Genomic DNA, 22,536 nt, shown 5'->3' with positions numbered 1-22,536 from the left:
GCAGCAGTCACACCCACATTGTTCACCTCTATATCCTCAGCACTTAGCAGAGTTTGGCACATAAATGCTTAGTGATCCTGAACCAGCTGTGACATGAAAGGGCACAGTCTAACAATTCAGGTGACAGCCCATCCTGGTTCTGCCATTACCTGCTTCGTGACCTTAAGCAACTCATCGTGCTTCTCTGGGCCTCAGTTTCCTCATTCAGTCACTAAAAGACACCGTCCATTCAACAGTCTGTCCCAACATCACTTTCTCCTCCAAAGGAATCTGGAAGTCCTTTAAACAAATGTAATTGTGTTTATCTATTTATCAAATAGTTAATACATTCACATGACTCAACATCCAAAGGTACAAAGGAATACATGTCTCTTACCTTGTGCTCCAAGGCTCTTCCTGGAGGCACACAAGTTTCCCCTTCTTTCCTTAGTCCACCCGCACCCTCCCACACACACCTTTGTTTATCTTTATATTGTCCTTCACCATTTTGAAGCAAATCATAGCTTAATTATACACAGTTCTGTATTACGCCTTTTTTTTTTTTCACAAGACAGTAATTTTGGAGGCTGGTTTATTTCAGTGCATAGAGAGCACTCCTGTTATTGGCATCCCAGTGTTCCATTGCTTTGATGTACCATAATCCACTTCACCAATCCCCTACGTGGTGGGCAATTAGGTTATCACCAGCTTGTAGCCATACGTCAGTGAATGACTTTGTGGACACACCATTTTGGATATCTGTAGAATAAATGGCCTTGCTGATTGAGTGGTAGGTGTGTTTGTAATTTTGATAGATGCCCCCTGTAGGGACTATACCAATTTATCCCACACACATCAGCATTGAGTAAAAGTGCTCATAAAAGGCCTTTTAAAATGGGCTTCAATAAGTCCTCAAGACTCCTTGTAGATGGATAAATTGTTTAGACTTGCTAAGCCTGTTTCCTCATCAATAAAATGTGGTGGTGAAGATCAACGAGGTAGTGCAGGGAAAGTCCTTAGCACAGCTCTTAGCACATAGTAGGGCCTCTCTGAAAGTTAGCATTCCTCCTCTGCTGGATGCTATCTGCCCCTAGTCTGTGAGCTCTGTGGGAACAAGGGCCTTGTTGGTTTTGTTTGCTGTTATAGCACATCCCTGGCAAATGGAAGCTGTCCAGATAATTATTAATTAAGTGACGAAGTCCATTTTCCAACTTTGCTTTGCCCACTAGGCCCTGTATTATGATCTAGCTCCTGCCTAGCTATTCAGACTCATTCCCTATCCCTTTCTCCCCTTACCCCTGGGCTCCATCCACATTGCCTCCTCTAGGTTCCCTCCTGCCACAGTGCCTTTGCACTTGCTGTTTCCTCTGCTTCAATTTATCTATCCTGCCCCCCGCCCCACCACAATCTCTCCATTTGCTTAGTTTATTTCTACTCATCCTTAGGCCCAGGTCAAATGTCACTTTTTCAAGAAAGCTTCCTCTACCTCTATTCCTTGATTTAGGTTGAGAGACTCTCTATACAATCTCACTGAGCTTTTCATTTGAGTCTCATCACAATTAAGAATGGTACCTGAATGAATGTCAATCTTATCTTTGTGACTGAAAGTCCATGAGACCCAGGAGTAGGCCTGTCCTCTTAAGAGTTGGATCCATAGGGCCTTGCACAGTGTAGGCACTCAAAAACCATGAACTTGAGGGAAACAGTGAGTGCCAACACCCATTTTACAGAGGGGTTGAGCCACGCATCCCCATGCAAGACAGGGGAAGTCTGGATTCCAAGTTCCACTCTCTTTCCAGTGGAAAGAGCAACTTTCGTAAGGTTCTGGTTGGTAAAGAAGAGGGAGATTAGACCCTTAATTACCCCCAAAGCATGATTAAATCATGATCTCATTCAGCAGACCTCTCCTGAGGCATCCTCTGAGGATCCTGGGCAGGCGAAGCCCAGAGAGCCCCTAACCTCAGTAAGAAGAGGAGGACCAGAGTCCTTCTAGAAGACCTGAGAGAGAGCCACCCTCCTGCGGCATCAGGTCAGGGATGGGATGGGGTCTTCTAGGAAGAAGGGCCTGAAGAGAAGAGTAAGCCTCAACAAGTGGAGAAAGAAAGCAGAGGATATTCCAGGCAGAAAGCACAGCCTGAGCAAAGGCTGTGGGCAAGTCAGGAAGTATTTGGAAACTTGGGTTCAAGGAGAGTAGAGGAAGATGAGACAGAAATTGAACTCACAGACAAGTTTACCAGATGTGTCTCTGAAGGGTCATTGCAGCTCTTCTTTTTTTATTTGAAAATGTCTTTAGTTTTTATGTTTTTTTCTAGTTTCCTTTTTCTTTCAATTGAAGGTTAATTGCTTTACAGTATTGTGTTGGCTTCTGCCATACAACAACATGAATCAACCTTAAGTATACATATGTCCCCTCCCTCTTGAACCTCCCTCCCACCTCCAACCCCATCCCACCCCTTTAGGTTGTCACAGAGGACCATGTTCAGCTTCCTGTGTTATACCGCAACTTCCCATTTTACATATGGTAATACACACATTTCAACGCTACTCTCTCAATTTGGCCCACCCTCTCCTGCACCCACTGTGTCCAAATTCTGTTCTCTGTGTCTGTGTCTCTATTACTGCCCTGCAAATAGATTCATCAGTACCATTTTTCCAGATTCCATATATTTGTGTTAATATATGGTGTTTTGCTTTTCTCTTTCTGACTTACTTTGCTCTGTATAATAAGCTCTAGGTTCATCCATCTCACTAGAAGTGACTCAAATGTGTTCTTTTTTATGGCTAATATTCTATTGTATATATGTACCACACTTCTTTATCCATTCATTTGTTGATGAATGGTTCCATATCTTAGCTATTGTAAAATAGTGCTGTAGTGAATATTGGGGTGCATGCATGTGCTAAGTCGCTTCAGTCGTGTTCGACTCTTTGTGACCCCAGGGACTATAGCCCACCAGATTCTTCTGTCCACGAGATTCTCCAGGCAAGAATACTGGAGTGGGTTGCCATGCCCTCCTCCAGGGCATCTTCTCAACTGAAGGATCGAACCAGTGTCTCCTTCCTCTCCTGCATTGCAGGCAGAGTCTTTACTGCTGAGCCACCAGGGAAGCCTGAATAGTGGGGTACATGTGTCTTTGCTAGTTATGGCTTCCTCAGGGTATATGCCCAGTAGCAGGATTGCTGGGTCATGTGGTAGTTTTATTCCTAGTTTTTTTTAAGGAATCTCCATACTGTTCTCCACAGTGGCTGTATCAATTTACATTCCCAGCAACAGTGCATCACTTCTTCTAAACCCCAAAGATGGCAAGCAACTAAGTGTTGATCCAAAAAAGAAAGGGTCAATAAACGTGATACTTACAGCCGCCACACTAGCAAGCCTTAAGAAGTTATTTAGTCCCTAATGTTGGGAAGGGTGTGCATCACTGGTAAGAGGGTAAATGGGCACAGCTATTCTGGAAGAGAATGTGGCATTGTTTAGGAAAAAGAAGTGTGTGCATGCTCTCCGTCAAGGCAACAGCACACGAGGGTGTTTGTTGTGGGACTGTGTGGCTGGTGCAGAGAAAAAGGGAACTCAAGCACCCACAGCCAAGGGAGAAGACATATGAAATGTCATGGAAGAAGTCTGGGGTTCTCAGGAACGAGAGATACACAGAGGATGTGGACAGATGGACGGAACATTGAGATGAGAAAAAAAAGGTGGAAAACTAACACAACAGCACAATGATATTATATGGATTATCTGTGTCTACTATCTATTGAAACTAAACATACCCAGCAGCCCAATCCTCGGTATTCATGCCACAGGAATGAAACATACGTGCATGTACCCAAAGGCACACACAGGACTGTTCATACCTACACTCTTTGTAACAGCCCCACGCTGCAAACCACTGCAGGTCAGAAAGCAGAATGGTTTAATTGCTATGTACTAATTAAATTAATTAATTAATGTATACCATACACAACTACACTCAACGACAGAGATAAATCCATGAACAAAATGGTGAGTGAAAGAAGTCAGGCACAAAAGAGCACATCCAGTGTGATACCATTTGTATAAAGTCCAAATCCCAGCAAAACCGATGTGCAGTGTTAGAAGTCAAGGTGGCAGTGTTACCTTTGGTGGTGGATGGGAGGGCTTGGAGGATCTCCCTGGGAGGAGGCGGGGTGGGGAGGTAAAAGAGAAAATTATATAAACAAGACAGGGTCTTTGAAGACTAACTCAGGACCATGTGCTAAGAGCTGAGCGGTGAGATTAAGTCAACCATCTGCGCTTTAGTGTGTGAAAAGTAAATGTAAAATTTAATTTAGAAAACCAGATAAACAAACGAACTCTGGTGCTTATACGCTGTAAAATACTCTGCAGCTGTCAGGGAATAGGAGAGATCTAAATATACCCATCAAAGATGTCCAAGAGCACACGGGCTGCAGAGTGATCATTTGTGTGTGACGCCCTCCTTCCCACCTTCCTACCCTGCCACGCATGTGATAGTTTTACATATGCTCTCTGGGTTCCTCACTATGTCTTTAAATGAACATCATCACACACCCAAGCTGGGACTCCAGAGGGAACTGAGGTGGCGGGGCCGGGGGATGTCAAAACCAAACTTTGGTCTTCTTTGTCATGTTTTCCTTTTCAATAAAAAGAATCTATTCATGGAATTTTAAATGAATGGATTTCGTATTAAAGGTAGTAGGAAAGACCAGCTCAGGGAGGCCTGGAATGTTCTGGGCTTGTATTCTCTTTGAGGTCATTTAAGATTTTTCAAGTCAAGCCTTGGGACCATCTGTTGCCTGATGAAATCAGGGCGTGTGGATTTAGGACGCAGGTCCCCACCTGGCGTCCCCATCTGGCTGCATGACCTTGGGAGGGTCCCATGCCCTTTTCAGGCCTCAGTGTCCTCAACTGCCCAATGGGAGTCAGATTTCTTCATTCCCTGGGGACATGGGAGGATGGAGTGAGGGCAGGAGGAGAATCACATGAATATAAGGGATTATTCTCTGGGTCAGAGGAGAGGGAGTGGCGGCCTCCCCTCCACCTGCCAAGCCCACAAGGCACAAAGGAAGTGGAGGGAGGAGCTGGGGACCACCCCGAAGAGCAAACAACACTTCTGTGGGACAGGGGCACATTGTCAGCAGCTGGGAGGCTGGGCCTGGACCACTCACAGACCAGAGCTTGTGGCCAACCACCCAGGCTGCCTGAAAAATTGGGATATTGAGCCAGCTTCCTGCTGCTCCTAACACCAGTACAGTCACAGCCCAGTCACCTCTCCAAGCCCCATCATTATCCTCCCATGCCCAACACACACACACACACACACACACACACACACACACACAGAGGACCACACCATACTCACCATTTTAATCCCATCCTATCGCTACAGCCAGAGAGGTTTCACAAAGGAAACCCAATCATGTCCCATGCTTGCTCAAAACCCTCCAGTAGCTTCATACTGATCTGAGAACAAAAGCCGATCCCCTTGCCTTAGTGACAGGCCTGGTGTGACCTGCCGCTCCCATTCCACCACCTCCAGCATAAGGGTTAAGGGCCTGGCCTCAGTGAGAATCTGCCTTGCTTAGAATTCTGGCTCTTTTCCTCATTCATTCATTCAGAAATGTTTATTGAGCACCTACTGTGGGCCAGGTAATGTTCCAGATATTGGGGATCCATCAGTAGCAAATGAGACAAAGATTCCTGCCCTCACAGAACTTCCTTTCTAACAGAGAGAGATTAACAATAAACATAAGTACATTCAGTAGCATGCTGGAAAGTGACAGATGCTGTGGGGAAAAGAAACAGAGCAGGGGAAGCTGATCGAGAGTACTGGGGGAGGAGGCATTTTCAGATAGAATGTTCAGGATAGGCCTTGTTGAGAAGGTGAAATTTAAGCATAGACTTACAGGAGCTGAGGGAGGGAGATAAGAGGACTCAGAGGGAAAATGCAGAGGGAGCAGCCAATTCAAAGGCCCTGAGGTGGGACCGCACATGGCTGGTTTCAGGAGCAGCAAGGTGGGGAGCGAGACGGGAGATGCTCAGAGGGGTAAGGTGGGTCAGGGAGGGCCTGGTGGGCCTCAGGGAGAAGTTGAGCTTTTACTGGTGAGATGGCAGTGCTGAAGGGTTCTGACCATAAAGGAGTGGGGGCAGGGGAAGCAGGACAGAGAAGAAGAGGAAGCCTGGGAGGGCTTGTGGACATCCTGTGGGCGGCTGCTTCAGCCTGATCCTAAGGGAGAACTCCGGAGCGTTAAGCTATACCTCAGAGTTATCCATCCCCACTCCTGTCGGCATTCCATGCGAGGAAGGTGGGTATCCATATTCCTGAAATGATGAGCCACAGCTTAAAGGGAAGGTAAGACCCTCCCAGGAGGCCCCAGCAGCCTGAGAGTGGTCCTCCCTCAGGACAGAAGTGGGTACTGGTCACTGAACCCTTAGCCAAGACGAGCACACAGAAACAGTAAAAGGTCTCCAAGGGGAAGGAGTGTAGCGTCGTTCTTATTGCCTCCAAACACCAAAGCCCCAGTTGTTACAGTCTTTTTGGCCTGGAAGGAAGGGCTTGCTAAAGATGAGGCACACCCCAGTGTGACCAGGTAGACTTTTCTGGTTAAGAAAGACTTAGGGATCACTCCTTACATGAATTGCAGAGGGATTCATGGTCTGTAATATCCTGACCATACGGCAGCCCAGCCTGATACAACTTTTGGCATGGGAAGCTAGTTACAATTGGGTTAGTTGTGTTCACCTTTGGATACTTGGGTTTTAGAAAGTTCTGCCTCATGTTGAGTCCATGACTGAGTGCATTCTGTATGCCAGGCAATATCCTGGGTTCTGGAACCCAGCAGTAAACAAAAGAGACAAGATCCCTGCCACAAGGAGCTCTTAGCTGGGGAGGGAGAAAATTACAGAAAAAGATGGTGTTGTTAATAGAGAGAGGGGTATCCCAGGAAGCTCTGGGGGCTCAGGGAGAACTCTTGATCTTTAGGAGAAGTTGCCAAGCTGATAAGTGGGGGTTGTGTAGTAGTTATACACTTAGAGGTGTGGGAGAAAATGAACCCAGGTTGATGGAAAAGGAAAGTGAAGTCGCTCAGTTGTGTCCGACTCTTTGTGACCCCATGGACTGTAGCCTACCAGGCGCCTCTGTCCATGGGATTTTCCAGGCAATAGTACTGGAGTGGATTGCCATTTCCTTCTCCAGGGGAATCTTCCCGATCCAGGGATCGAACCCAGGTCTCCCTCACTGTGGACAGACGCTTTACCACCTGAGCCACCAGGGAAGTCAGGGTGTGTGCAAAGGCCGTGAGGATCCTACGAGTGCTATCACTGTGGCTGCCCTCTGTCCAGCAACTATCCTCTCCTATGTGGATGACTGTAATGGCCTCTTCATGGGTCTCCCACAGAAGGACAGAGAAGCTGGGGTACGCAGCCACTAGCTCTTTTCTCTTCTTGGCTGAGGGCCACTCCTATCTGCACTAACTCACCCACATTCCACGCTCAATCTGAACCCATGAGCAGAGAGAAGCTGGAAGCCACAGGCCCCTGCTGCAGTATCTGCCAGCCACCTCAAGGGAGGGCCTTGCCGTGTGAGCAGGGCACCTATAGCCCCTCCTATGAGAGTGAAAAATTGGTTTAAAGCTCAACATTCAGAAAACGAAGACCATGGCATCTGGTCCCATCACTTCATGGGAAATAGATGGGAAAACAGTGGAAACAGTGTCAGACTTTATTTTGGGGGGCTCCAAAATCACTGCAGATGGTGATTGCAGCCATGAAATTAAGACGCTTACTCCTTGGAAGAAAAGTTATGACCAACCTAGATAGCATATTCAAAAGCAGAGACACAGACATTACTTTGCCAACAAAGGTCCATCTAGTCAAGGCTATGGTTTTTCTGGTGGTCATGTATAGATGTGAGAGTTGGACTGTGAAGAAAGCTGAGTGCCGAAGAATTGATGCTTTTGAACTGTGGTGTTGGAGAAGACTCTTGAGAGTCCCTTGGACTGCAAGGAGATCCAACCAGTCCATTCTGAAGGAGATCAACCCTGGGATTTCTTTGGAAGGAATGATGCTAAAGCTGAAACTCCAGTACTTTGGCCACCTCATGTGAAGAGTTGACTCATTGGAAAAGACTCTGATGCTGGGAGGGATTTGGGGCAGGAGAAGAAGGGGACGACAGAGGATGAGATGGCTGGATGGCATCACTGACTCGATGGACGTGAGTCTGAGTGAACTCTGGGAATTGGTGATGGACAGGGAGGCCTGGTGTGCTGCGTTTCATGGGGTTGCAAAGAGTCGGACATGACTGAGCAACTGAACTGAACTGAACTGAACTGATAGCTCCATAGTTTCAACGCCTCCTTCCCCTTATCGTCCTCACTTCCTGTTTTTCCCTCCTTGCTCATTCTGTTCCACCTACACTGGCCTTGCAACTCGCCAAAATGAAGGCTCATCTCTGGGCCTTTGTTCCCCCTGGGTAGAATGCTTGTCCCCTAGATATCCATATGGCTCAGCCTCTCATCTCCTCCACATCTCTGCATAAATGCCACCTTTTCAGAGAAGCCATCCTCTGCCCCTGACCACCTTATCTCAAATCACCCTCCATTCATTTCTCTCTACCTTGACATGGACATGAGTAAGAGCAAATTCCAGGAGTTAGTGAAGGACAGGAAAGTCTGATGTACTGCAGCCCATGGGGTTGCAAAGAGTCAGACACAATTTAGCAACTATAAAACAACTTTGCCCTGTTCTTTTCTCCATAGTGCTTACCACCCATCACCTGACATAAGATGTATTTTATTGTTCATGCATTTATTATGTGTCTATCCCACTAGACTGAAAGCTTTGGGCAAGGACCAAATCTGGTTTTGCTCATGGTGAATTCTTATAACAGGGCCAAGGCAGTCAATAAATATTTGTGAAATTGATGGTTCTGAAACATAAGTGGTTCTAAAATTGGAGTCTTTCCAGGTATGACTGTCTCAAAGGCTTATGTCCCTCCCTTACAATGCCAGTGGCCAAGGGTGCCCTCTGAGGGCCAGTCACAGCCAATAAGCTGCCAATTTGGGAGTCTCCTTCAACCCTTTCCCATCCAGGCCCATCTGGCAGGGGTCAGGGTTCAGCCTGGCCTAGGCCCCTTTAAGCCCCAAGGTGGAGGGGAGATAATCCTAGGGTCCAGGCCTCAAGGATGCCTGGTGAGCCCTGTTTCTCCTTTGGCAAATGTTCCTCCTTCCTTCACAAGGCCTGTGTCTGCGTTTCTGAACCAGAAGGTATTTACACAAAACATCCTGGGTTTGGCGACAAATTCACCCTTAATGAGGAATCCTTAATGAATCTCCTTCTTTCCCCATGCCAGGTGGCTGCAGGGAAAACTAACTGCCTCATCAGTTCAAGGAAGCCAAAGGCCAGGCAAAGACAGGGTGCTTCGAGGACTTTTGGGGCCACAACTTGGTGGAGGGCCTTTCTTCTTTCAGGATCCAGAAACAGCTGTGGTCTAGAAGCTTGAGCACTCCTGGACCATGTTTGCTCCTGACTTGCCGTGGGACAAGGAACAAGCCTCAGCATGCAGCTGCGAGATGTGTAATAACCCACCCATACAAAGATGGTTGTGAAATTCAAGGAAGGCAAGGGGTGTGAAAGGGCTTGGTTACAGTGGCCAAAAGGAGAGCAATACAAGCTGGAGTCAGGGAGACAAGAGGTCAGAGCTCTAGTACTGGGTCTGCTGTTGACTTTTTAAAACCCTCACCACCCTCTGAACCTTGGCTTTTCCAGCTGTACAGTGAGGGGTTTGGGTGTGAAGATCTCTAGGGAATCTTCTGATTCGGAAGGGCAGCCACTTTCCACCTGCCTACTTCTTCTTGGAAATCTTCCCAGCTCCTACAGCCCACAATGATTCACTTTCCAGCATTTCCAACTCTTCTGAGCTGGCACTTCATCACTCACCGCCCTTCCTAGGGTCTAGGTCAGCTATTCTTGACACTGGGTCCAACACAGGGGCTCAATGAAAGTAGAGGTCAAACTGAATTTTAAGACTCCTGCCTCCTTCCAATCCTGCGGAAACACAATGAGAAGGATTTTTATTCACTCTCATTTTATAAATCAGAAACTGCTACACTTGCTTCCTTGGTGCTCCTCAGGCAGGGGAAGAATGGCTTGATTTCTCCAAAGCCCTATCACTGCCTCCCATAGTATATAATTATTTGTTTTGTGATCAATTGTTTATGTTACCCACTAGATGAAGTTGCGCGAGGGGCAGGGACTTCGTTTTGTTCACTTCCGTATCCTCAGCGCCTAAGAACTATCCTAAGGGAGGGCGAGGTTAAGAGGTTTGGACCTGCAGGGGGCGCTCCAGCCCCGCCCCCAAGCTAGGCCCCGCCTCTCGCGTCCGCTTTCGTGCGAGCTTTGGAGCCTGCGCGCCTCCGTTCTTCTTTCAACTGCGCATGCGTGCCGGAAGCCCTGTGAGAACGGCGCGTGCGCGGACGGAGCTGCAGTGCGGCAGAGCCGGAGGTGAGCGCGATAGGATAGCGGCGTAGTGGAGTCGTGACTGGTAGGCATCATGTTGTCGCCCGAGGCGGAGCGGGTGCTGCGGTACCTGGTGGAGGTGGAGGAGCTCGCCGAGGAGGTGCTGGCGGACAAACGGCAGGTAGGAGGCCTGTCCGCGGGGCTGGGGCCCGGGTTTTGCAGTTGGGCCTGCGAGCTCCTAGGGCAGCGCGCGGGGTCCGGAATCCGGCTCCAGCTTGGGCTAGCTGTGAATTGACCTACTCTTGTGGGCCAAGGGCTGTGACGACAGACCGGGCGGTTGTGAGATCATGTGGGCCAAATGTCGAGTGCGTGGCACAGCGCCGCGCTTGACTCCTGTATTTGGCACATATTAAGCCCGTCTGTGCCAGGCCTTTCCTCTCTCGCCATCCTTCCTCTGCCCTTTGCCCAGCTTTCCGGATCCCGACCCATTACCTCTTGGGGCCTTTGGTTTACCTGAACCGCTTTTTCAAAATGCAGTTTCTGGGCCCCAACACTGACCTGGGCTGCACCGCTCCAGTCCAGGCCAGAAGAGGAACAGGAAAGAAGTCTGAGTGGTCTAGTAATCGCGCAGGAGTCGGGACGTGGGAGAAGTGTGGGGCCCAGGCCACCGGAGGGCCGTGGAGACCTGCACAGGGAGTTTAAGGCAGCTTGTGGTGGGCAGAGAGAATGATATAATGGATTGAGGCTTTGAAAGATCCCTCTGGCTGCTCTGTAGAGCACAGACTATAAGAGGGGAAGGGGTGAATGAGGGGCCAGGTAGGGGATGGGTTTGGGCCTAGGTGGTGGTGATGGGTCATCTCCCTTTGGAGATGGCCTCCATGATGCTGAGGTATAGGGGTGAGGGAGTAGGAGGGATCAAGAATGATTCAGACTCCTCATCTCCAGTTAGAATGATTGGGTACTTGGTCAGTTGGGTATTAAGGGAGAGCCTAGTAAACACTGCATCAAGGTGTGCTGGCTGACAAATAGCAGTTAAAGTTGATTGAGTACTTACTGTGTATCAAGTACTGTGCTGACTTAGTTCCTAGGTTAATAACCTAGGTGGTGGGTCCTCTTCCTGTCCCTGTTTTTCAGAGAGGTGAAGTCACACCGCTCATAGCAAGCTGCAGGATTCAAACCTGGGTGTTCTGCCCCAGAGCCTCCACTGCCAGGCAGTAGTACTGCACTGCCTCCTCACTTTCTTAGTAGCCATTTTGCTGTGACCACTGTCTCAGTGCCTTTCTGATGTAATATTGTTGTTTTTCTCAGGATACTCGGTCAGAATCAGCTGGAGGAGCTTGTTCAGGAAGTGGTTTCCACTCCCCTGGTGATTCTGAAATGCCTTGAAGCTTGAGAACTAGTGCTCCCGTGGATGATAATAAAAAATTACCCATTTAGTCACTAGACATTTCCCCAGCTCCTCCTCTGGGGGGAAAGACACCTGGATGAAGCATCGTCTTTAAGGAGCTGGAAGCTGAGTGGGGGAGGGAGTACCTTCACACCTCTGTCCGCTTTAGGCAGGACATTAGAATTAACCGAGGAATGATGCCTTGTCGTCTTCGTCAGGTTTTAACAGCCCTGGTCTGTTGAGGGTACAGACCCAGGTAGGAGGTAACTGAGTTCCCTCCTGCCCCTGTGCTTTTCAGATTGTGGACCTGGATACCAAAAGGAATCGGAACCGGGAGGGCCTGAGGGCCCTGCAGAAGGATCTCAGCCTCACTGGTAAGCCTAGCTTCGTTGTTGCAGCCCAGGAGGCCTGTTCAGTTTACCTTCTACTGCCTTTGACTTATTCCTGTTAGAGACCAGGCAGGAGGCCACAGGTGTGTGGCACAGCCCGTGGAGATGGGAGAGATGGCATTGCAGGTCTGACCTAGACTGTGGCTCAGGATTTCAGTTTCTTACCTCAACCAGCAGGTTGTTAGCTGCTAGCTTATCAATTGATGACACTGGGAAAGTGCTGGGGGTATAAAAACAGTGCAGTTCCTGCCCTTGTGCTCTACAGGTGAGTCAACAGCATAAATACAGAACTGAAAATTGTAAGAAAGCTGCAGAAGGAAGTGAACACAGGGTTGGTCTTGGATAATGGGATGGTGGCTCTTTAGATGAGGCTAAGTGGTGGTGATGGAGGAAGCAATAGGGGAGGGGCAAGTGATCATGCTAGAGAGATGGGCAGAGGCCAGGCCATGATGAAGGGCCTCAGGAACCAAGCACTTAAAGTGCACTGGAAAGCCTGAACCCTTCCAGTGTCTTGTCTCCCCAGAGTAAAATCCAGAGTCCTGCAGGGCTCCGTGTAATTTCGCTGAACTCTCCCACCTTGTCTCCTCTGCTCTCACGCTCGCTTATCAGCTGCACCCTCACCGTTCTCCTTGCTGTTCCTGACACACCGGCACGTTACTGATCCTTGCTGTTCCTGGTTCCTCTGCCTGGCTTGCTCTTTCCCTAGATGGGTGTCTGCAGGGCTTGCACACTCCTCACTTTTGTCAGGTCTCTGCCAGCATGGCACATAATCTGTAAGACCTTCCAAGACTGCCTGGTATAAATGACAAGCTCCTCTTTTTGGCATTCCCCATCTCTCTTTCCCTGCTTTAGTTTTCTCTAAGATACCTTTCAGGGTCTGATGAATCATATCTTTATTATCTTGACGTTGTTGTATATTCTCTCTCCTCCACTCTAACAAGCTAGGAAGGCAGGAATTTCGTCCTGTTTTGCTGTGTTTTCAACATCTAAAGCAATGCCTGGCATCAAACTATTTGTTGAAGGAATGACTGTTTGCCATTTCAGAAGACGTGATGGTTTGCTTTGGGAACATGTTTATCAGGATGCCTCACCCTGAGACAAAGGAAATGATTGAGAAAGGTAAGCCTCCTGGGCAGGGGTCAGGGACAGCACACCGCCCCCATGCCACAGCCTCCCCTGCCCCACCCTGGCTTCTGGCAGCTTGATGAGAGGCGGCTGGTGGCTGTGTGCATTTTAATCTTTGCTGTGCCACTGAGTTGTTTCTTAATCTCTGAAAGGGGATATGTCTACATAGCACAGTTGTTGTAAAGTTCAGATAAAATAATATTTACCTAGCATAGTGCTTGTTTGTCATTGAGGAATGAGTTGGATTGCAAATAACAGAAATCTAGCAGTTAGGACTTAAGGAAATACAGTTCTGTTCATCCCATGTAAGAAGTTTTCCAGAGATGGGCAGTCCAGGACTGGCACAGCTGCTTAGCAGAGTCAGTGTATTCTCTTGGTTGTTGTGTCATGATTGCAGGCCTTGTGTCTGAGAGCCAGGCTAGAGGAAAGGTAGGAGGGCTTTCTCCATATATGGCCTTGCCTTCTGGTTTGGAAATAAGACCGTACTCCTTAGGGACTTCTGCTGATACCTCATTGGTCTAAGGCACGTGCTCATATTTTCACATCCCCTGTAGTAGCATCAGGGTTGAAGATAGAGGTTTAAGGAGGGTGAAGCTCTCGAGTTTGCCACACTAAGTAAGGTACACAACGGATCTCACAACCATGATCCTAGAGGCTCTTTGGAGAAAAGTCATGAAAGCAAACGGTCAGGCTGCAGATGGGTCCTTGGCTGGGATAAGGGCAGGTTACGCATGTTTTCTCTTCCTCACCCCTGAAAACGTGGGCCAAGAGAACCAGCAGCACGGTTGCCTCTGCCGCTGAAAACAGGGTAACTCTATCCCTGTTGAAACTGAAATTCTATCAAAGGAAAGTAAGTCAGCTTTGAGGATAAACTTCTGTGGAAAAACATCCACTAGAGACTTCCTTGTGGTCCAGTGGTTGAGGGTCTACATTCCAGTGCAGGGGACTCGGGTTTGGTCCCTGGTGGGGACCTAGGGTCCCACATGCCAAAGGACAGCTAAACTTACGCATTGCAGCTAAGACCTGACGCAGTTAAATAAATAAACATTTTAAAAAAAAAAAGAAAAGAAAGTGGAACATACACTATCATCATGGTTATAGAATTGAATTGTCACTGCACTTGCAGAGGGGCTGGAGGCTGCTCAGAGTAAGCTTCCAGAGGGCCTCGCCTGCCTGGGCTGAGGGTCAGGGCCCCGGCTCTCTTGGCCCACGAGTGTGGTCTTGTCACTGACCTAGAGGGGTTCCAGTGCAGCATGTCTGTTTCCCAGGGATGGATACAGGCTAAACAAAGGTCATGCGAGATGGTGGTTACTCATTTACAATGAGAACCAGAGCGACTGCCCAGGCCAGAATGCTTAGCTGGTCCTGGGTTACCACCATCAAAAAGAATGAAGGTCTGTAGGAAAGGCAAAAATGTCACTCACGAGTGGGTGAAAACAGCAGATGGAATTGGTTGGGTGTCGTCAGTTGGGTGCACTTCTCACGCTGCATCTGCCTTTGGGCACAGTCCATTCTGTAAGACAGCCTTCTCTCCCCTGCCATCAATTGGTTGGGTGTCATCAGTTGGGTGCACTTCTCATGCTGCATCTGCCTTTGGGCACAGTCCATTCTGTAAGACAGCCTTCTCTCTGCTGCCATGACCTTGGTTAAGAGTGAGCATGAGACAGAATGCTGACTGTTCAGCTCACAGTTCCCACAGTCCTGCTGTTGCAAAAACTCCTCACCTGGATGGATGTGGGTTTGTAAACTTCATCAACCACCTATTTTCCATCCATCTTCGAAGAGCCTGGGTCTGTTTATTCTTAAATCTGAATTTTCCATAATTTCATTGTGAAAGGGTGACTTAAAATCCTGGTATTGCCTTCCGCATCCACTGCCCAGGGTACTTTGCATAATGGAAACAGGTTGATAAACTGCAAGTTGGGAAAAAGTGTGCTCAACCCTGTTCTGGGCTCACTCAGTGGTCGGGGTAGGCCATGTCCCTTCTTTAGCCTTTAGTTTCTTCGTCAGCTGGTCTCCCAAGTCCCATTTTCATCCCCACATGCTCCGACCCCTGCCTTCAGTGGGGCTGGGCAGAGGCTGGTATCCTTGGGTCTGTCTGTAGTGTAACCTCGTCTTGTTTGCCTGTCTCTTTTTTTCAGATCAGGAACATCTGGATAAAGAAATAGAAAGACTCCGGAAACAACTTAAAGTGAAGGTCAATCGCCTCTTTGAGGCCCAAGGTATTGGCCTGGGGACTAAGCTTGGGGCCGGAAACAAGGGGGGGAGACAGTATGAGCACAGACTTTGCAGGCTGGGGTGGGCAGCTGGTAAGTGGCACTAAAGCTGTGGGAAGTGGGCAGGGTTGTCCTGAGCCGACCAGAGATGGAACGGACAGGAAGTTTGTGGGATCTTATTCCCGTTACAAGTTTTTTTCAGGCATAAGAATGGCATGGAGTGTCTCACATTTTATGCCAACGTGTGACTGTGGGGGCCAAGATACCTCTGACTAAGGGTCAGAAGGCCTCAGTCAGGTGGTCCAGGTTAGAGCTGAATTTCTAGGTAAACCTAACCACTCCAGATTGGCCAGTCTGGCACAAATTAGGAGGGTTCTGCACAGCAGTCATGACTCCGCAGGTTCTTGGTAACTCAGGAGCAGGTGTTGATGTTCCTCGTTCTGTGCTTTGCAGAATTTGAGGCCCTTCTCTGTCAGACTTGAGGGCCAAGTTTTTGGCATCATGAATGCAGTGTGAGTCCCTTTGCCAGGCTAGACTCCAGGGCCAGTAGGTTGCACAGCAGGAGCCCTGACTCACTGATGAATTCTTCCCCTAGGCAAACCGGAGCTGAAGGGCTTTAACCTGACCCCCCTCAACCAGGATGAGCTTAAAGCTCTCAAGGTCATCTTGAAAGGATGAAACCTAAGAACCCAGGTGGGGGACCTAAGACCAGCATCCTCCCCTGGGGTCATGGAGGACCCAGAACTCTCCAGCCTTGAAACCTGCAAGGAGACAGGTGTGAGAAATGCAGCAATAGCCATGTACGAAGCTTCTTTGTCTCTAGCACTTGGCTACTTTTTGACAGCAGGAGGGAACCCTCAGCCTACACCAGTATCTGCCGGCCTGACCACTGGGGCTGGATGGACACAAGGCCCATTGACAGGCCCTGGCAGCCACCAGGAGGTGGGTGGGGGCAGCGCCAGTGGGGGTGTGAGAAGGACTGCAGCAGGCACTTCTCAACAATGGCCTGCTGTTGAAATGGGCCCTGGAGGGAGAAGAGTAGGAGCTTCATTCCAGCATTCCTCTCAGAAAGAGAGAGACGTATTTTCAAGCAGCGTGTGTAACGGAATTGGAATAAGGCAGGAGGCTTACAGGAGGCTCCTGTGCTGGAGGAAGGACAGAATGTTAGTGCTTTGTGGTTCAGCACAGGCAGACACATAGTCCCCCCGCACTGCCGCTGGGGCCCGTTTTCCTGCTCACCTCCGGGATGGAGTCCGGAGTGGGGGCTGCTTATCATCCTGCCTCGGCTGCTCTGGAGTCAGGAAGGCCTTGCAGAGTCCTGCACCAGCGATGGATGAGGGCCTGCGTCCTGCTGTGTTGTGCAGGATGCGACGCCCTGGGCTCTGAAAGCAGAACCCGGGGAGCGCTGCTTAGAGTTCCTGTCCGCCTTCAGGGTCTGCGACCCTAATGTGAACCCTAATGTGAACGTGCTGTGAGGGATTTCCTCGGTGTGCCTCAAGGGCTCAATACATGTTACCTAAATGAATGGATAGTAGCTTCTAGTCTTTACCTCATTTGGTCCTTAATGGAAGGTATGCTACTCCCTTTGGAGTCCCGTCTGTGAAGGGGCAGTGGTTCCTCCTTGAAATGACGCCAGGGCAGGGTGGAGAGGGCACTCCGTTTGGTTCTGGCCGATAGTTAAATGCGGGGACACAGGCTGCCATGGCCAGACCTTGTGTTTTCTTCAAAAACCTAGAAATTCAGATTTTTTAAGTTGAATCCTCTGCTTTTTAAATACTGCTGATTAATTCAGAAAATTTAAAAAAGCTTGAATGTTGGCCAAACAAAACACTTTATATAAGCCACATTTGGCCCAAACCTCTGGTTTTGCATCCTTTTGAGTTTTTTTTTTTTTTTTTTTTTTTAAGTAGGAATTGCTGGGGTTTCTCCAAGATGGCCCTAGGAAATAGGGAGGTGGAATTGGAAACTAAATGTCCAGAGTAGATGAAAGGATTTGATAAATCTAAATAGTGGAATATTATACAGCTATAATCAAGAATAAAGAAGCTGAACACTGATTTGGAACAAGCTTCAAGATACATTAAAGTGAGAAGCAAAGACAGGTGTCTAATAAGCTCATAATTTGTGTGCAAACAGTTACATGGTTCCGTCAGAATAGAAACTGTATGGTTAGGGTGCAAGGGAAGGACATGTTGCTGTTGTACTTTTTAAAATAAAAATGTAAGAAAATGGGGAATTGTGGCATTCACTGGTAGTTTACTGTCTGGATGACTCCTTGGCTCAAAGTTGTTCTCTCTGAATGTTGACCCTGCCTGTCTGGCCAGATGGATGCTAGACCAAAGAAGAACCAATCAGATTCTTTCTCCTGGAGATGTGGACCCTATTCCTAGGGTTGTCTGGGCTTTACCCAGTCACAGGGATGAGGGAAGCCCCCACATTCTGGAGCAGGAGCCCCAGAATGGCCTGGCTTCTGGCCTTCCCGAGGCTGGCTGATCTACTTAGATTTGTCAGTATTTTTCTTTGAAAAGCCCTTCCCTTCCCCCCGCAGTCAGATTCTGCTGTTGGCAGTTAAAAGAACTGTCCTGAAGCAGGCGGAGTGATAGAGGAGCTGCCTGGGGTCCCTTGAAAGGTTGTCCTGAAGCAGTTAGCCACTAGCCCACTCTTGGTTCAACTCCTCTTCAACCAGGAGGCGTTGGAATGTGGAAAATGCAGACATTCTTACTTGTGCCCAACTCCCCAAGCCATCTCTGCCTGACAGCCCAGGGCTTTCTAATCTAAAAAGCTCAGCTCCCAGCCTCAAATAGGAAGACCCAGAGAGGCACCTAGGTCACCTAGCTGACTTAATAAGTGCACCTTCGTGGAGACTCTCACTAAGCAGCTCTGCCTTCCTGATCCTTGCCTCCTCTACTTGAGAAATGGGGATGCTCTGGCCCACTGGTTTTCAAATGGTCAGGGAGCTCCATTGGTCCCCTGACGTGCAGTCAGGGTATTGTAAGGAGGGCAAGATGTATTTAAGGCTCAGCCCTTGCTCAGACCCCCAATAAACACACAATCTTAACAAATGATTGCTTTGCAAACATAACTGAACCCTTGCTCTTGGAGGAGCCTATCAACACATCCCCTGAGAGACATCAAAGGGTCAAACCCAGAAGATGTGGTTGTGGCAACAGTATTCCCTGAGCCACGCCTGGAGCCCAAAGACTCTCCAAATAAGGGCCGTAATCCTTTATTAGATGTGATCTCTCTCGGGTATAACTTGCTGCATTTCTCCTCTTCACCAAGCTAGCCAATTCACCAAGGTTAAAATCTATCCAGTCCCAGAGATTGGCTCTCTTCTGGTGCAGAGATGTCCAGGGTAGGGTGGGGTACTGTGTCAGCAAAGCAGCCGCCAGGCCGGAAAGAGGGAGGGAGGGTGACTGAGTGCTCTGAGTGCTGCTGTGCTGAAAAACGGGGAGCAGAGAGAGGACCGGTGTGGTACCAGTGGTTCTCCATGCTGGGGATTAGTTGGGAGTTTTCTTCTGTCCTTGAAGGGAGCGGAACAGCTGCCTCAGCTGTTTCTTCCGATCATTGACGCAGCCTGGAAGGGAAGTGGAGAGTTGACTGGGATGGCCTGTCCTTGGTAGAGGGGTCTTAGGGGAGTAGAAGGGGCCAATGCTCCTACTACCTGCAGAAGGAGGGGCCAGCAGAAGCCATGCAACCACAAATGGTTTCCCAGGTGGCACTAGTGGTAAGAACCCACCTGCCAATGCAGGAGATGTAAGAGATATGGGTTTGATCCCTGGGTCAGGAAGATTCCCTGGAGGAGGGCAAGGCAACCCACTCCAGTACTCAAGCCTGAAGAATCCCTTGGACAGAGGAGCCTGGTGTGTTATAGTCCATAAGGGTTGCAGAGTTGGGCATGACTGATGCAACCTAGCACGCATCCCCTCCCAATTGCCATGACTATTAGGTCACTTAACTCTTTGAGCATCAGTTTTCTTGTCTGTACATCAGGATATCTGCTTTATGGGGTAAATGCAAGGATCAGGTAATATTCCCTGGGGGCTTACCCCAAATCGGGGGCTACTTCAGGTGAGGATGTAGATTTGACTTGAGCTTTCACAGGAATAATGTGTGCAAGAGAAGAGGAGGCTCGGAGAGGTTGAATAGTTTGCTCCAAATCGCACAGTTAGTAGCAGGACTGAGGCTTGAACCCAGGCTGCCTAGCTCCAGAGGCCAAGCTTTTAACCACTTCCCCATACTGCCCTGCCTTCTGGCTTTGCTCCGGGAAAATGCACTTAAAGCTGGCACAGTGCCTGGTACCTAAATCTCGTGTGTCAGGCACATTCAGCCAAGAGGTGGATCTCCCGCACAGGTGGCTCCTACTCTTGTGGGAGAGTGTCCCAGGCAGTTCAGGCTGACTTCACATCCTCTCAGTGCATTCAGTGTCTGTCTTTTGTGCTCAGAGCTAATCCTTGAGGCAACTCCATGGTCATTTAATCTTGTGCCAGGCGCACTGATGGCATCTCATAAACAGTGGTTGAATGACTGAATCCCCATGGGCACAGCTACTGACCTGGAGGTGTCTGCCATGTTTCTCAGCTCCCCAGAGCTCCACCCCTGCCTCCTAGGCACTCACAGCAATCAACGCTTCCCTGAGCTGAAAGTCCACTAAATGCCAATCCCCAGGGTTTTCCGAAGTGAGTTCTGTGGAACTGGCCTTAACTAAGGTTCATAATTCATTCATAGTTCACAAACCTTCGTGTCCAATGCAAATCTCTTGGAGTTCTAGGCTCATCTCTGAGTTCTCTGTTGATCTCACCAGATCACCAACACATCCCTAATTCATTTCATCAATACTCTTTTCACCCCCAGCCAGCTCCTCTTATCTTCAAAACCACCCACCCACTTACTCAACTGGAGAACCACTGTTCTGAGTCTTTGCTGCTTAAATATGGTGAAGGAACCATTGGCACTGATATCTGAGGTGGATTGTTAGCAAAGGTGGCTGCAACAATCCTCTTGGTCCTCTGTGGACCTCTCTGCAAAGTAACTGTGCCGCTCCTCCCATCGAGAGGTGGTGTCTATTTCCTTGCCCCCTGAATCTGGGCTGGACAGGCTTTGGCTAACAGACTGTGGCAGAATGACACATGGGATTTCTAAGCCTAGGCCTCAAGAGGCTTCACTGCCTTCTCTCGCCTTCTTGGAACCCTGAGACTACTCTCTGAACGAGTGGCCGCCTGGGAAAAAAGGCAGCTGACAGCCTGTCTCAACCACCGCACATGTGAATGAAGCTATCCTAGGCCACCATGTCTCAGCAAATCTGCTAGGTGCCTGCACCCCTGTGAGAGACCCCCAAGCCATACCTAAAGAATCATAAGCAAATAAGATAGTTGTTTCAAGCTGCAAAGCTTCAAGAGAATTTGTTACACAATAGTTAACTATTCGGGGGCTTTTAGGTGTGCAGACTCTTAGCCCTCTTCTTCCAGACCTACTGAATCAGAACAGCATTTTAACAAGATTCCCAGGTGATTGTACAGCTTGAAAGCTTTGTATAGTCATCCTCCAACAACGCCATGTGGCAGGCACTAGGGGTCTGCCATGGGAGAACCATCACAAACCGCCTCTCCTTTGCCTTCCTCAAAGCAAACTACTTAGTACTTGACTTCCCTGGCTTCCTTGCAGCTGAGGTGCCATGTGACCCAGCTCTAGTGGGTGAGATGTCAGCAGAGTTACCTGCTTTCCTTTTGGAATAGCCAAAGCTTGAAGGAAAGGCTTTGGCCCTTGGGCCTGCCTGGGATGAGGACACAGTGTCTGGAGTTGGAACAGCCATGAGGCAACAAGCCTCAGCATCAGGGCTAACAGGCTGAGTGTGGTAAAGAAAGGAAAGATCTGGGTCCTTGGTGGCACCGTGCAGCTGTCACTATGGCCTGCCCCATGACTTCTGGTGACTCAAGACAAATCAGTTCCTCTCTGGATAACTATTAGTTTGTTAGTTGTTTGCAGCCCAACCCAATCCTAAATCATACCAAACCCTAAAAGATACTCAAAACTTTTCATCAAAAAAGAAGGAAGAAAAATGCCACAAACAAAAAGGAAAATGACAAACTCATTTTGTTTGAATGGAAATATTCAAGCAAAAGGAAAATATTTATAGTAAGTTTGACAGAGGGAATATATCCTTAATATATTAATATCTAAGGCCTTTACAAATTTAGACAAATAGAAGCCCACTGAGGGGGAAAAATAAGTACGGACAGCTTACAAAAGAACAACTGCAAATTTTAAATCTAAAGCCTCATACATAATCAATGGAATGCACAGAAAACAAGTAAATATTTTTACCTATGAAGTTGCAAGGGTTTTTTTTGTTGTTGCTGCTGCTGTCATTTTAAATTCAGAGCTTGCAAATTTGTGTAATCTTTCTAAGAAAGCAATTTGACTATAATAAGTCCATCTTTTTAACCCAGTAGTTCTATTCCTAACAATCTGTCCTAAAAAAAATAGCCAGTTTCAGTTGAACTTTCTTTGAGAGGATGTCCTCACAGCATTATTTATAAAAGTGAAAAACTGGAGTCATGCCAAATGCTCAATTATGTGAGATTGGTTTCATAAATTTGGGGATGTTTTGCAGCTGTATGGTAATTTTGTTTCTAATTTTGCCAAGGGACAAGTGCTAGCAGCCTAGCTTTCGGGTTTTGAAGTTGGACAGATTGGGTTCAAGGCCTCTCTCACCACTTATGACCGAGACCGTTGGCGCGTGATCTAACATCTGGAGACTCTTTCCACATCTGTAAAATAATCAAGGCTGCCTGAAAGCGAAATGAGATAATGTATGTAAAGTAGTCTGGACCTGGCCATAGTGTGTTTCCAAAAGAGAGTGAGTGAAGGTTGCTGTCATGTCTGACTTTAGTCCATGGGGCCTTCAGGCCAGAATACTGGAGTGGGTAGCCTTTCCCTTCTCCAGGGGATCTTTCCAACCGAGGGATCGAACCCAGGTCTCCCGCA

The 22,536-nt window shown here is 48.4% G+C and overlaps 2 protein-coding genes across 4 annotated transcripts in view; one reads left to right on the top strand and one right to left on the bottom strand.

The window, feature by feature from the left end:
• Positions 1 to 10,430: 10,430 nt before the first annotated feature.
• PDRG1 (p53 and DNA damage regulated 1) lies at positions 10,431 to 17,785 on the top strand. 2 transcript variants are annotated; one of them, XM_004014473.5, is made up of 5 exons: positions 10,431 to 10,613; positions 12,118 to 12,193; positions 13,253 to 13,327; positions 15,475 to 15,555; positions 16,145 to 17,785. In XM_004014473.5, exons 1-5 carry the CDS (start codon positions 10,527 to 10,529, stop codon positions 16,225 to 16,227), a joined length of 402 nt encoding a protein of 133 aa, XP_004014522.1. In that variant the 5' UTR covers positions 10,431 to 10,526; the 3' UTR covers positions 16,228 to 17,785. The 2 variants fall into 2 exon arrangements, with proteins under 2 accessions (XP_004014522.1, XP_060253001.1); XM_060397018.1 differs by having other exon boundaries at positions 15,475 to 17,785.
• TTLL9 (tubulin tyrosine ligase like 9) overlaps positions 17,424 to 22,536 on the bottom strand; it is a 58,189-nt gene continuing 53,076 nt past the window's right edge. For both annotated transcript variants that reach the window (XM_042229987.2, XM_004014472.6), the window contains exon 15: positions 17,424 to 19,126. In XM_042229987.2, coding sequence (XP_042085921.1) covers positions 19,050 to 19,126 — 77 coding nt within the window. In that variant the 3' untranslated portion in view covers positions 17,424 to 19,049. The remainder of the gene's footprint in view (positions 19,127 to 22,536) is intronic.

Source organism: Ovis aries, chromosome 13 (assembly GCF_016772045.2).
Source record: "Ovis aries strain OAR_USU_Benz2616 breed Rambouillet chromosome 13, ARS-UI_Ramb_v3.0, whole genome shotgun sequence".
Classification (NCBI taxonomy): Eukaryota; Metazoa; Chordata; class Mammalia; order Artiodactyla; family Bovidae; genus Ovis; species Ovis aries.
The sequence above is the reverse complement of the archived record's forward strand: the minus strand, read 5'-3'. Positions and strand labels throughout refer to the sequence as shown.

Excerpts from the sequence above, each read along its gene's own strand:
- PDRG1 (XM_060397018.1), top strand. The coding sequence starts at position 10,527 with ATGTTGTCGCCCGAGGCGGAGCGGGTGCTGCGGTACCTGGTGGAGGTG. Across the intron at positions 10,614-12,117 it reads TGCTGGCGGACAAACGGCAG|ATTGTGGACCTGGATACCAA; the intron begins GTAGGAGGCCTG and ends TGTGCTTTTCAG. Across the intron at positions 13,328-15,474 it reads AAAGGAAATGATTGAGAAAG|ATCAGGAACATCTGGATAAA; the intron begins GTAAGCCTCCTG and ends TCTTTTTTTCAG.